The sequence below is a fragment of the Plodia interpunctella genome, chromosome Z (genome assembly GCF_027563975.2).
Source record: "Plodia interpunctella isolate USDA-ARS_2022_Savannah chromosome Z, ilPloInte3.2, whole genome shotgun sequence".
Lineage (NCBI taxonomy): Eukaryota > Metazoa > Arthropoda > Insecta > Lepidoptera > Pyralidae > Plodia > Plodia interpunctella.
In genome coordinates, this window is record NC_071324.2 from 4,837,337 (window position 1) to 4,851,941 (window position 14,605).

At 34.8% G+C, this 14,605-nt stretch overlaps 1 protein-coding gene across 4 annotated transcripts; it reads left to right on the plus strand.

Annotated features, from left to right (window-relative positions):
• The first annotated feature begins 4,895 nt into the window (after nucleotides 1-4,895).
• On the plus strand, nucleotides 4,896-13,321 carry LOC128683231 (fork head domain-containing protein crocodile-like). Of its 4 annotated transcripts, XR_008406260.1 has the most exons (4): nucleotides 4,896-6,058; nucleotides 6,206-6,377; nucleotides 7,301-7,383; nucleotides 10,637-13,321. XR_008406260.1 is itself a non-coding variant. In XM_053768627.1 (2 exons), exon 1 carries the CDS (start codon nucleotides 5,037-5,039, stop codon nucleotides 6,042-6,044), a length of 1,008 nt encoding a protein of 335 aa, XP_053624602.1. In that variant the 5' UTR covers nucleotides 4,896-5,036; the 3' UTR covers nucleotides 6,045-6,058; nucleotides 10,637-13,321. The 4 variants fall into 4 exon arrangements, 1 of the variants encoding a protein (XP_053624602.1); XR_008406259.1 differs by lacking the exon at nucleotides 7,301-7,383; XR_008406261.1 differs by lacking the exon at nucleotides 6,206-6,377.
• The last annotated feature ends 1,284 nt before the right edge of the window (nucleotides 13,322-14,605 follow it).

Below are 14,605 nucleotides of genomic sequence, written 5' to 3' on the forward strand. Positions count from 1 at the left end.
CGTCTTAATAATTTGCTCACGGAAACACAGAAAGCACATGATTTGGACAAAGAGAGATTCAAAGAAATCATGGAGAGTTGTGCAGCAATGAAACAACAGGCTTCAATATGCCAGGTCTTTATATTTCTTTATTATTCCTTACTAACTGTTGCAGCTCAGCCTGCAACATGTTTGTTGTCATTGTTTCATGTCATTTTATTTATTTGAAATTTCATTAGAATTGGCCCATTGGTTCTCAACTCACTTTTGCATTTATAATCTTTGTTTTTACAGTTTTTAATCAAATTTCCTTTTTCAGAATCAATTTGAGGACCTTCAAGGAGAATGCAAAAAAGTCAGAGATGATTACAACATATTATTGAAGAAAACCTGAATATTTCTGTTAGTACATATTCTATTTGTTTCTGTTGCTTGTGTTGTGATGATTTTATATAGGTATGAGTTAGTATTAGTTTAGTACTTGCCTACTTAGGGAAAGTCGTGACTACATTGTCTTTAATGTAGACTTTATCAAAATATTAAAGGGAATATAAATTTTACTTAATTTTTCTTAAAGTAGGTACATCTCAGTTGAAAAATATATTGAGACAGATTTTTATTGAACATGTTTTAAATTTTTGTTTTAAATTATTTACTGTAAAGGCATTTTTCTATTTTTATCTAGTCATCATTCCCAGGGACACATGTGGGTGCCTTCTAAATCTATGCATTGACTCTGTCAATCCCAAAGAAAAAAACAACTTACAACCTTATGGCAAACATTGTTCACCATAAAAAGCAGTTGTATTTATTTCATTGGTTACGATTATGATTTATGATACACAATAACATAAGGTGGGCGTACCTCCACGGGGTAAAAGCGGTAACAGTTTATTCTAATTTTGAGTTTGATGATGACGGAACATTTTAATCTTGATTATATCTGTCCAGGTGGTTTGGCAAAATAACTAAGAAACAAACATCTTCACTTTCGTAATTGTTATTCATAGAGTCCACACGGACTAAGTGGTGGGCATCTGCATCAGCTAGTCCACACTAATATTATAAATGTTTGTTTGCTTTATACCTGCTCACGCGAAATCTACTGTATATAGCTAATTTAGAGTATGGAGAAGGATATAATACCTACCTAGATTTTTCTGGGTTGAAACCCAGAATTGTTCCTGTGGGATTTCCGAAAAACCCTGTAATCTATTATAGGTGGCGACAAATATAAAAACACTAGATGGCGCTGTGTGTACTTTAAGGTGGCGCTTAATGATAATAAAAAACATTGCAATAAAAACAATAGATGGCGCTGTGTGTTCTTTAAAAGATATAGGTATTTTCAAATTGTGTGTATATGTTAAATCAACAGAAAGCTGTAGAAATGTTCTTTAAACGAAATATGTATGACATTAAATTTGAATGCTATTTTTACAGAAAAAGAATTATACTATTATTATTTTAACTACTATTTTCTAGTTAATGGAATATTTATAATGATGTTTATATTAGCTAAAGCTAAAGAAATTATATTGTTATTAGTTATAAAGGGTATCTAAGATTAAATTTAATAAAATATACGTAATAGAATTTTATAATAATGTAAAACTTTATATGTGTAACTAACTATGCGTCGCGGTTTCACTAGCCTCTAAACTCATATGTAATGTACCACTCCGCTCCAGCAACCAACTCTCGTTTGAAGGCTTAGTTTTAAGGCTTATTTAGTGATCAGTTTTTTCGTAATATATGTATATAAGTAATACTTATGTTCAGAAAATATAATTATAATAACTTTACAGAAATATTCTTGAAATTTTATTTTATTTAAAAAATATTTTAAAACATTTTTAGATGTGCTATTTAGGTACACGGTATGAAATTGTAGTATGCTCTGGATCATTGACCAAAGAGCGACAAGTGATAGTGAAAAAAGATTTATTCAGAAAATAATTAGATGGTATTTTAAACTTATCTATACGTAATTGGTTCTTCCAAAATTGCTCTAACGAAGGTGACATTTTTTGTAAAACTTTTTAATAGGTACCTTCTTATTAAAATTGTATTAATCTAGGTAAGTTCATTTTTGCGATAATTTTTCAAAAGGTAAAAAGGAATCATATGTATACATTTAACATTCGAGCGTAGCTCGTTCGCTTGTTTTTATAATTGTGCTCGTAGTTATAGATTAATATTTGTAACTTTTATTACATAAATTAATTGAACTTACCGTATACAATTTTTTTAATACCTCGATCTCTACTAATATAACATCATCTCAAGACATGGCCGATATGTACATATCGAACGAGATCGACCGAATTTCGGCGTACCTACGTTGCGGATTTTCCTCGGTTGACAAAAACTCACATGCAAAATGAAGCAATGTACCCTAACCTACTCGTACGTCGATGGACGGCAGTAATTGCTGATGTGAAGTCCGGTTTTTCTTACGAGTCCTAACATCTAAACAATCTTCACAATAATCACTTATTGTTGAATTTTGTTGGAAATCAAATATTACTTAACATTCAAGAAATATTATAAACCACAACACTTTTTAGAAATTAAAATAAAGAACGAAAGAAAGAAATAATTTATTCGGCAAACACATAAAATCCAAACATACAAAAGAGTAACGAATATAGATCGAATACAATATGTAAGCCGAAATGGCGACCAGCTCAGCATGGTGCCAAGGTATCAAGCCAAGGCGCTGATTTTCAGCTGGAACCAAGTACAAAAGTAGGTAAGGTGGCAAAATAAACAAGTTAATATGTACGGAAACAGAAACAAACAACAGCAAACAATAGGATTAAACATATACTGACTTAGGAAAAAATGTTAAAAAAGGAATAAAGATAAATTACATGGAAGCTATGGAATATATATATATATATATGAAGGTGAAATGATATGTATAAAGTATAAATATGAAACTAAAAATAATTCAATGTATTGCCCTCAATTTGCCGCAATAAAGTAAACTCTTTGATGCGTTTACGGAATATTGTAACAGAAAATACACACTTTATGTTGATATAATATATTTGAGCGTTACGTGCAATAATAAATTAGTAAAATAATATACCTATTCGACCCTACTGTTTCATCGGCTCTTGCGCAGCGGAAGAACTATAATCTGTTGGCTTTTAGAACTGTCTTTATGTCGTCGCAACTTAGTTGTGCCCTTTTTGCTAGCTATATAAACATGCCCTGCCTCGCACATTGCGAGTCAACACTTCGGCTTAGGAGTTCCGGTGTTTGTTGATCACTATAATAAATGACTAACTGAGAAACAGATTGATTTGTTTGATCTTTTTTGCTGACTAGGAGGAATATTTCTTTATCATCATAATTCGCAAAAGCTTTTGTAATTATAACAGAGGTGGGTTACATACCAATCTCGGTTTCTTTTCAATAACCTGGAGTAGTTCAGTGGGTAGGTACCTATAGATTACCTATATTTGTACAGGTAATCTATAATTCCATAGAAAACCATCGTTTCAAACACCAATTAGGTAATGATCTTCAGAATTTTTAGTCTTTTATTTTTTTTGTCTGTTAGTTTATTCAAAATATAATCAATGTCATAGCTGTAGACTTAGCTTTTATATTTAACCAATGTACCAAGGCACTTTTCCAGATTTAATGAAATATAGTAAATTAATTCCATAATTCAAAAAAGGTGAAATATCTGAGCCTCGCAATTATAGACCAATTTCCATATGCTAGAAAATGCGTAGAATAGTTATTTTGGACAGCATAATTATATTTTTTATGATTAAACTAATTTCTAGAAGCAATATTTTTGTATGATAGCCAAATAAGTCGTCCTCATGATTTTAATACAAACTTTTACCCCCTTTGTAGCCTTTTGTCCGTCTCGATAGATATACCATTTTTATTTAATTTAAAATTAATTAGGTATATTGTAAAAAATATATACAATTATGTATAACAACTAAATTAAACGAAATATGAAAGTAAATAATTATAAAATTTCTAAAGTAGGTATGAAGCTATTCCTTCCACTTTTGACTATAGGTATAAGTAGGTACCTACTAAACGTAACTAACTTCGTTATACTTACAAAGTGAAAAAATAAATAAAAGTAATGAGGATAGTCCTGCTGCTGGCATGTCATGGTGGCAAACGCCAGAATAGAAAGTAATCATTTCTTTCTGAATCATTTCTTTTAATTTTCTATTCCGGCGTTTCTTCTCAGCAGTGTTCCGAAATGCTAATAAGTAGGTATTTTGGTTTTGAGAAATATGAGAAACTGCCTTAGAATGTGTAGATAATATATTTTATTCGAAATAAAATATAAATTATCTGTAAAATTATTGTGGTTTTGTATTTAAAACGTATTAAATGTGCCAGTGTGGCAGTTGTGAGCACAGATATAAAAACATTACTGTGGTTGTGAGGAACAAAACAGATAAGTATAAGTACCTACCTACCTAAATAATTTACGAAATATTTTAAGTATGAAATTTAAGTATAAATTTTATTAGGTACTTTCAATATCTCATATCTATTTTGGGGACAATAAGGGATGGCATAGGGGTGACTGACAGCTTATTAATAAATTTATACAAATTGATAGGTAGGTGGTATGTCAAATTTGAGTGCATTGGCTTTGTGGTCTATTGTTGTCAACGGTTGCGGGACAATGGGTATAATAAATAGGTTTAGGGTGCAGTCGCGGAGGGGAAGGGCTTGTGGCGCCGCCCTCGTGTGAATGGGCGTACGGCGGGCCACCGGAGCGGCCCGGGCCTGGGCGAGCGAGATAGATGCATACGGAAAATCCCTACGCCCGAACGAGACCAATCCTTGGGGGCGGAGCTTAGCTGCGTCATCTCACATCAGTCGGTGGCGCCCACGATCCCGCTCATTCGTCTCTCGTTTAGCGTCCGCTATGTAAACGGGCCTTGTTGTGAATCCAAACAAAATCAGTCAGTCGTAATTTTGTTGCCGTAAGAGCAACGCGTCGAGGATTTCGCGCTCGCGCTCGGAGCATGTTGGTTCAGTGAACGTGGACAGGCACCATGCACGCGTTGTTCGGCGAACAGAGCCCGTATGCGTACCGCGGAGGAGCCGCCGGCGGCTACTCGGCCGGGGTCACCCCCTATGCCTACGAGCAGTACCGGTACGGCTACGGCGCGCCCTACCTCCACCCGCATCAACAGCACGTCGGTGCGCCCAAGGATATGGTCAAACCGCCCTACTCCTATATAGCGCTTATAGCCATGGCCATACAGAATGCGCCTGATAGGAGAATAACTCTTAATGGCATTTATCAGTTCATAATGGAACGTTTCCCATACTATAGAGAGAATAAACAAGGCTGGCAAAATTCAATCAGACACAATTTAAGCCTAAACGAGTGCTTCGTGAAAGTGGCGCGGGACGATAAAAAACCCGGTAAAGGAAGTTATTGGACGCTCGACCCAGACTCATATAATATGTTTGACAATGGCTCTTATCTGCGGCGACGGCGTCGGTTTAAAAAGAAAGACGCGCTGAAAGAAAAAGAGGAGGCACTAAAAAGACAACAACAGTTGCAACAAGCTCAGGAGGCGTTGGCGGCGCAAGAAGCACTCAGTGCTGCCGACGCCCTCGGGCAGCCACGCGATGTGAAGCCCGACGTCAAACCTAGAATATTTGAGTGTCGACCGAAAAGAGAACCCGGAGCTGATTGTGCGCGATACGACAAACCCGTCGATACATTAGAAGAATTTAGTGATCGGCTGCCTCCTTCAGCGGTCTACTGCTCACCGCAGCCGTATTCTCTTGCGGCAGAAGAGTTTCGCGCGGCGACCACTGGGTGGTACGCGGCGCCCGAGCCTCCTGCGGAACAGTTGCCGCCGGCATTCCGGGACCTGTTCGAACCACCTAGTTGTCAGTTAGCCGGCTTCCGGGGAAGTTCCCCCGGCCCGGACGCATACCGAGCCTCCCCACCGCCTCATCACCACTATCGCTCACCAGCGCCATCTTACTATCATCACCAGGCGTGCGTTGCAGCAGCGCCGGCACCCGCTCATAAGTCTTACTGAGACATCGCCTTCAGGTGAGAGGATCTTTTATATTTATTGCTTTGCGACTTTGTTTCTCCAGCAGCGCTGCGAATATGCTGTGCGAATGGTCGGAGCTCACCCCAGCGGCCAGGGGGTGGGTGCTCGGCGCGGTGCACCTCGTGACGTGGTTGTGGTTGCAGGAGGCCGGCATCATACGGCGCCGAACGGATTTAGCCGCCGCGTCAGTTCCAGCGTGGATAAATATAGCGCAGTAGCCGGCGATGCCGCGGAGGCAAGTGGTGGCGCGTCGATAACCACTGTTTACAGATCGGCGGTCGACTCTGCCGCCTCCCGCGCCGTTAACACCTATAGGTATGTCGAAACTTCACATGTGTAAGCTAGCTGTATTGTACTGTAACAATATGAGGCTGAAGGTACCGGGGTGTGCGTGCTCAAGGTGGTGTGAGTGAAGCTCCACAAATCTGATGTTTCACGGAAGCTGCCGACGGTTGTTTTGATTACTTCTGGACATACATTATCCAAAGAACGTATGTGTTATTACTCGGTGTTAGAAAGAGTATAATTAGATAGGTAGTGATGTATATTAACTAATTTCATATTGTAACCTTGCAAATAGGTGTATGTATTAGGAAGTTATTTGTATTTCACTAAAATTCTATTAAGTATCACACGGAGAGATCGCCAGGCATTGTTTTCAGTTTGCATTCTGACAATCGAAAAAGTTATTTGAATAGGTTTGTCATTTGTGCGCTAAACAACAGAGCTGACCATGTGGTGACCATCTGGGTAGGACCAGCAATCATTAAAAAAACTTGTCAGGATGAGTTTTTTTCTTGTGACTAATTTCAATGCGATTGTGTTTCTGATTTTCTACTAAATAAACTAATCGGATTCGCGATTCAATAACAAAAAAAACTTCCTAAAGTTTTAAGATAATTTGTGCCTCATATTTAATTCGTTAATAATTAAAAATGTATGGTTCGGCTGGAACCAAAAAATAAAGCCGCTGGCCCCAGCTTTTTTTGCAGTAGTAAAAACCCACCCCCAAACCAATTCGCATTGATCCTGAGCTGAGTGGTGGTCATAGCCCATATACTCCTTTGAGATTTTGCGTAAAGACATTATCTGTGAGATACAGGTGGGCCCTCAACGAACATTATAAAGTGTGAGGGGCCCACTTAAAACTCGCTTGTTTGGCTTTCACAAATCTAATCTAATTCCAACTTTCACAATTATTTTCGAGTGTTCATTAATTACCCAGCATATTTTCATAGAATTTCAAGAAGTGGGCCCTCAGACCACACGCACATCTTTATCCACCCATAAGGGTGATGGCTGATGATGATCAAATTTATATGTAAGTATTTGAAAAAATAAGTCATAAAATATATTAAAATATATTTTTTTAATCGTATAACGTATTGATGAGCTAGTAACCCATGATGCAACAAATAAAACCATTTAAAATAAAGGTTTTTGTTTCTTGTGAACTTTGTCATATAGACAATTAATCCGAGTTATGTATGATTTTTGAAATCCGATTTTGATTATTAGAATGAAGTAATATTAACTTAGTTTCATGAATTACAAATGTTAGCTGTGCCTTTTAATTAACCTGGTTTACTTCATTTAGGTCAAATAGTTATCCATAAAGGTTGTTTGTTAATATTCTGTCTATGCCTGTTATTTCTAAACTAGAATTAAATTAAATCACGTAATGGATAAATTAATGTGTGGTGACATGTATAGAAATTATGTCATTTCCAAAATACAATTTATTTTGAGCATAAAACATTATACTACAGCACATTGTATAATTTTTCATGCAAACCAAAAGGTCCTACTCAGTTTAAACCCGTCGATCGCGCAGAACGAGACAGAATAGATAAACAACAATTGTTTGACCTGCATTTGCACCGGTTCGTACGGTAGACGTTAGTTCTATAATCATTTCCACATCACAACGACTACGTCATATAGCCTGAGCTCTGAATTTATAATAATATTAACTGTTTGCCCATGGCTTCAATCGTGAACAAGTTCCTTATGTATAAAAATACACAGGCACTTCTTTACAAATTTTTAACTTAAGGCATTGTTAGCAACAAATAGGTAAAATAGGTAACATTGTAACACTTGGTTGGCGAATAAATAAGAATAATTTGAATAACACACTCAATTAGAAAAGTTTACGTGGTGCCAAATAACTATATATGATTTAGCTAAATCGATTTCACCCCCCAGAATCTCCAGGCAAGAAAAGGATTTTTATTCACTTCATATGTACTAAGCTATTCACTATGACCACACGCCTAAAGTAAAAAAATCGTTCCCCTTTGGACTTGAAGGAAAACGACCATTTTCAGATTGACCTGGATTGACATGTATTGTATTGTATACGTTGTAAAATATAGTATCGTTGTGTTATAACACGAGTCTCGCTGGCTTGGCCTATTAAAAATATATTTATTTCATTATATTCGTTCACCCGCACCATTGTTCATAAGAGCAATAGAAACGAATACCCTGTTAATGTCTCAAAAAAATTAAATTGAATCACAATTACATTTATCCCAAAATTGGATGGTGGATTCTACTGATTCACGTTGACCTCTGGTTGATGTACTTTATAATTTTTTGTGGTTGTCCTACATCAATGTAATTTTACATTTGTTCTTTCACATAACCTTAAGTATTGTTATAATACTTATGTATTATTATATATATTTTCTATGCGTCACCGCCTTAAATAGCGCGCCTCAATTATCCTCGCGTGAAAAAGAAATCTTGAAACAAGGGTTTCTTTATTTATGTTGCATAGCATTTAGATATTTAAAGATTTTCGTTGTTTTTCATACGTACTTTACCCCTTTAAGAGTCGAATTTTGAAAATTCCTTTCTTATCTAAGCACTACGTAATAACCTAAAGCTACTCCCGAAATTTCGCGTTTATAGCTTCTATGGTTTAGACTGGAGGTTGATTAGTAAAAAAGGCTTGTTCTTTTTTATGTATAGATTACTAGCTCTTGCCCGCGGCTACACACGCGTGATTTTCAGTCTTTAAAAGGAATAGAAGTGAAATTTCAGTTATTCTTTTATCTCGTATTCTATTTATTACTATCTTTCAAATTTGTATTTTTGTCATCTTTAGTTCAATTCCCCGTTTCCAGCTTCGATTTCTGCTACGTGTCTCGTTCCGAAATATGTCCTGCAATGACTTTTCCTGTCCTGCAATGTCTTTTCCCGCAACGTGCCAATCTCTCGCGACATGTCCCACTCCCGCTACCCGTAACGCGTGCCCGAACATTTTATGGCCCTCTCATCAAAAATAAAACAAATTTAAATTTATATAAATTTCCACTCCTACATCATTCCCCTAGAGAAGCAATTTTTAAAATCTAGTTATATTTTACTAACTATATAAATTGCCAACTACAAATTTAAATAAAAAAATTATGTGTCTCACTTCAAATGACGAAGTTTCAAACAAACTAGCAACCCCTATTTCACCCCTATAGGGATGTAATTTTCAAAATCAAATTAATGTATTATTATTTTTTTTACCAATTATAAATTATTTGCTTTGCCATAAATATCGAAAAAAATGCAATCACCGTAGTCGTCATACCATATGCTATTTATGCAAAAAAATAAGTGAACACTGGCTGGCAAAATATTAACGAATGAATCAAAAGAAAAAAAATGGCATCCGCTTTAAAAATAAATTGACAAAAGACGTCCGGATTGAGAGCGGAAGAATGGAATGATTCGCTTTTGCAGTTTTATCGAAGCTTAGCTGTTAATCTGTTTTGTGTTATCTGTTGACCGATGGAAATTACCATAAGTTATTGAGATTATCTTTAAACAAAGATTTTTTATTAGCTTGTTTATACAATTACTTATGGCAACAGAATTAAATCAGCTTTCGCTTTCGAATCTTTCATTTAATTCATAACAATCAGATTGAATTTCGAACAAAACAGCAACGCGTCTCTTGAAAACCTATGGTGACATAGGTTTTCAAAAGAAAACATACATAGTAAGCTGTGCTAGTAAGGAACCTCCACTCTAGTTGATGATTATTGCTTGTGCGAAAGGGCAACGGCAAATCACTCCATTGATATCGTCAAGGAAGTCCTTTTGTCCGTTTATTTCACGCAGTACCATGATTCTCAAGTACTTATCTTATTATACAGGCGTACAAGCGTCTGGTTATCTTCAGCTAGACTACGTTTATTTTTATCACTCCGGTTAAACTATTAAATAGAAGGTGTCTAATGGTTACAACTATAGGTACTACATAGGTACATACATAGGAGATATTTACAAGACAACTTAAATGATTTTTTAAAACATTTTCTCTGTTGTTTGTTTGTAGACGCATTAGGATTAGATTAGGATAAATTATGGCCGAACATTATCCTGGAAAACATTTCGGTTCCAGTTGTATAGACTTTCTTTTCACCAAGCAACGACACAAGTACCAAAAAACTAACACTGTTACATGTCAATAGTTTAATTTCTGCGCAGATGAAGTCATCATGGACAAAAGCAAGCGAGCAATACGACTATCGGGAGAGGTATGCTAATAACGATTTGTTTTGTTATAGGTTTGACGGGATAAAGATAAAGCGGGGGGCGGACCGCGAACAGAGTCTGGAATACCACGAGTTTCACTAAGAGACAGGTAAACCTACTGCGTAGGTACGTTGAACTGACTTGTGGACACCTTCCAAAGAACATTCACGTAACACTATCTAATCTCTATATGGCGATGCTTCATAGTGCCCGAAGACTTTTTATTAGCATGTAAATTCGTTCAAAGTGGACCTGTAGATAAGAATTATAATGCCATGTCCTCTGACGTTATGGTACCAGCGAATTTAGATAGTATTGTAAATTCAGTGGAATATTATGATAATGTAAATATAATTATCTAGTTAAATATAAAATGTTGGTTTTTGCTGAGCTTCATCTAAACATATCCAGAATTCGATCGGAGGTTACTAAATAGCTATGTTATTTGTCACATTGTCTTTTTAGGAAGAAACTAGGAAAATATTGGTAGTAAATCTGTGTGGAACGAATAGTTTACGACATACATTTTTAAGCAAATTATCAAGATAACTGTTCTCCATGGGTAAGTCCCTCCATATATTAGATATCCATTTAGTTGAAGCTCAGCTGACCGACATATATCGGCATAGTGTGTGCGTTAGTGGATTCCGTTGTTTGTCACTACTGTGCACTGGACAACCTCGATAGATTGTCAATCATAATGAACTCGATATTCTAGTCTCCTATTGTATTATTACATGAAATATATACGAGCCTACATATGATAGCTATTGATATATTGCCGCGCGAATTAACTTATTATCTACCTTCGTAATAATCAATTTTCAATACTTCAGATTAGGACCAATGACAGATTAATGTGAATTCTTATATTTAGAAACTTGTTTGATATCGTTTCTAAGAAATCATGAAAATGTACTTCTAACAATAACATCGCTGTGTGAGTCTCATGACGATTTAAACAGGTACTTATCTAGATAGGTAATATAATATTATTTGGTAGTCCGTATGCACTAAACAATCGAATTCTGAATTTGTTGATTGGTTCTTAAGTAAATAAAAATTAGATAAAAAAATGTCATTCCAAAGTCATACTTCTACCTACTTATTCAAACTAATTATGTACCTCTATTTGTTTAAATGAAAGTTGTAACATGTACCTGGTCGAATTTCCGAGCGTTATGGCCGCTGCGGCCGCGCGTCTTTGACAATTTTTAAAATTTTAATAAAAATAAGAATCACTTTTACTATCTGACTTTAAAATCTTTATATTTATGAATGATTGATTTTGGAAATGATTACCTTCCTCAAGAATATTGACGGATCATAATGACGGTGCGGCGGCAGCGGTCGAAACGCTCGGATATTCACCCACCTATTAGTGAATAATAGGTAATATTAAATGTACGTTTTAATCACACTATTATTAAGCACGTTAGACTAAATTATTGGACTAGCTAGTAGTGTTTGTGAGTTATGGGATATTAACACTTTGATATAAAGTTGTTATAAATAGTCATAGTCACATGATATTATTAAAATTATTACAAATTGTAACAATGTCCCAAATGAGGTATTAATAGCGATCAATGTGTATTATAGACATATATATATATATATATTTCGCATATTTTTTATTTATAATAAGATTAAATTTATATTTCATTTCTCTTCATACATTTTAGCTTTTAACGCACATACTTTGATGTTAAATGCTTTAGATACATCAATTTTTTAATGTAAAACGTAGTAATAAGATAAAACAGACTAATGCTGTGTAAGAACATTAGTTGCTACTAAAAACCAGTGGAAACTTTTGCATTACGAAGAGAAATAACAGTTGATTATTTTTAATAATCATTACATTCACGAGTCACGAAGAGAGATTGCTCGTTGAAGGACACGGAGATTCTCAATGTTTTTTAAATCACAATAATTGTAAGCAAAAATATAGCTGCGCTTGCCAATCATAAATATATTATGACATTAAAAAAAATTAAATAAATATACACCCTACCTTGAGAGATCTTTATCTCTCAACTTGATAAATCTGATGCAGTCAAATTATGAGTACTTAGGCATCACGTCATTTTAAAATCAATAAACTAAATAAATATTTATTCATTAAAACTCTTTCGAATGCAGAATCATTGTTTCATTGAAATAAAATTATTTTCTAATTACAATCTGAATGTTCATTTAACATTTATATGATTAGTTCGTGATGTTTGTTAACTTCACATTTATACATAAATAGTTTCCAGTCCTATTATATAATCCTTCAAACTGAAGTAACCCAACACTTTATCGGATTTATTAAAATGTGTAGATAATTTTCCAAGTTTTTTTTTATATTCCTTATATTCATTATAAGTAAACTTAAAAAAAACTAATGAAATAAATATTATTATTACAAAATATGATTTAATTGGGAAATTGACAATCGTCCGATTGTTTTCGGAAGCGGAAAGATTTTCATTCGAATAAACTTTATACTAAATGAATCTAAATCGAAAAAAATAATCGATAAGGCATGACTAACATACAAATATAAATACAACGTACTTACCAACAACTTTTCATTTAAACATTTCTCGGCAAAATGTTAATATTTGTAATTTTTTTGATGACTTGTTAGCTAATAACTTTGTGATAATTATCGTAATTGTGTGTATATAAATGTATTTAAACAATAAATGTTTATTTGTATCTAGCATACCTGCAGAAACTGCTTTTTATTTATTTTACAATTTGCCCTCTTTGTCTTTGCTTTTAAGACTAAAATAATTATGTGAAGTTCCACAAGAAAGGTCCTTAAGGTAGTCGCTTACGAGTCGACGACGTTTTGACGCGCATCTTATATAGGTAGGTATTATAAAACTGCCGCGTCCGTCTGATCGTGATAAACACAAAAACTACTGCATGTGTATTATGCAGTTTTCACTAATAGATAGTGTGATTCCTGAGAAAGATTTAGGTGTACAATTTATTGTGTTTTTATGAGAGCGAAGCCGGGACGGCCGCTAGTCTTTAAGAAAAAATGAGCAACATGAACGTCCTCAATGTGGTACCTACCTTTTCTCGTGGACTTCACATGTTACATCTACAACTATTTTCTGTATAAGTATGTAAATAATTCGTAAGTTATGGGAATAATATATGAAATTGACCGCTATACTTTCAATATGACTTGTAACATTTTTTTTTTTACATTTAATACAACGTTATTTTTGCTTTAATGAATCATTTGAGCCTTTCGTGTCAGAAATAAGTTCATCGTTCCAGAAACAAATGCTAAGAAATAGGTCACTCTTACAAAGCATTGATTGTAGCTGAACGGAATCATAATGAAAATGTTGCGACTGGAAGCGGCCAGTTCTATTATAGATTGTTTTCTCGAGAAGTGACCAAGTTCCTGGACTTTTGGCGGAATACCTGGTATTGGTGTGTGTCGACCGTTATAAACCGAGACAGGAATTGTGGGGAACTAAGTTAAAAGGTCACTTCACTTTGTACTTTTGTCTTGGAATGGCACAATCGTATGTTAAATCGATCAGATTAAACAAGTTTTTTTTATTAGATTTTAAATTGCATACAATTTAAATGAAAACCTAGATATATATTCTACGGTCAAAAATAGACTTTATAACACTTTGGATAAGTCTGCCTAATAATCCATAAATATTAGTATATTCAGTTGATATACAATGACAGCAAATATTACAAAGGATTATAAGTAAGACGCATATATAAGATACAATTTTATGCCTACTTCCATGGGATGACATTAAAATAACTATATACTTAGGCATTTTTTTAAGGAAATATGATAACGAGGCAAAAACTGCTATCGAATGCTTATTCAAATCGAGTAGGCGGATCTCAATGGATGATTTACAGATTTAGACGTCGCATTCCGGCGCGAACAAAAAATGAAGTGTCTACAAGAAGCTGACGTTTGCAGCAACAATAAATGGACACCAACCAGAGTTCTTGACACA

Bases quoted from the DNA above. Each gene is read 5' to 3' on its own strand.
- LOC128683231 (XM_053768627.1), top strand. From the start codon at position 5,037: ATGCACGCGTTGTTCGGCGAACAGAGCCCGTATGCGTACCGCGGAGGA.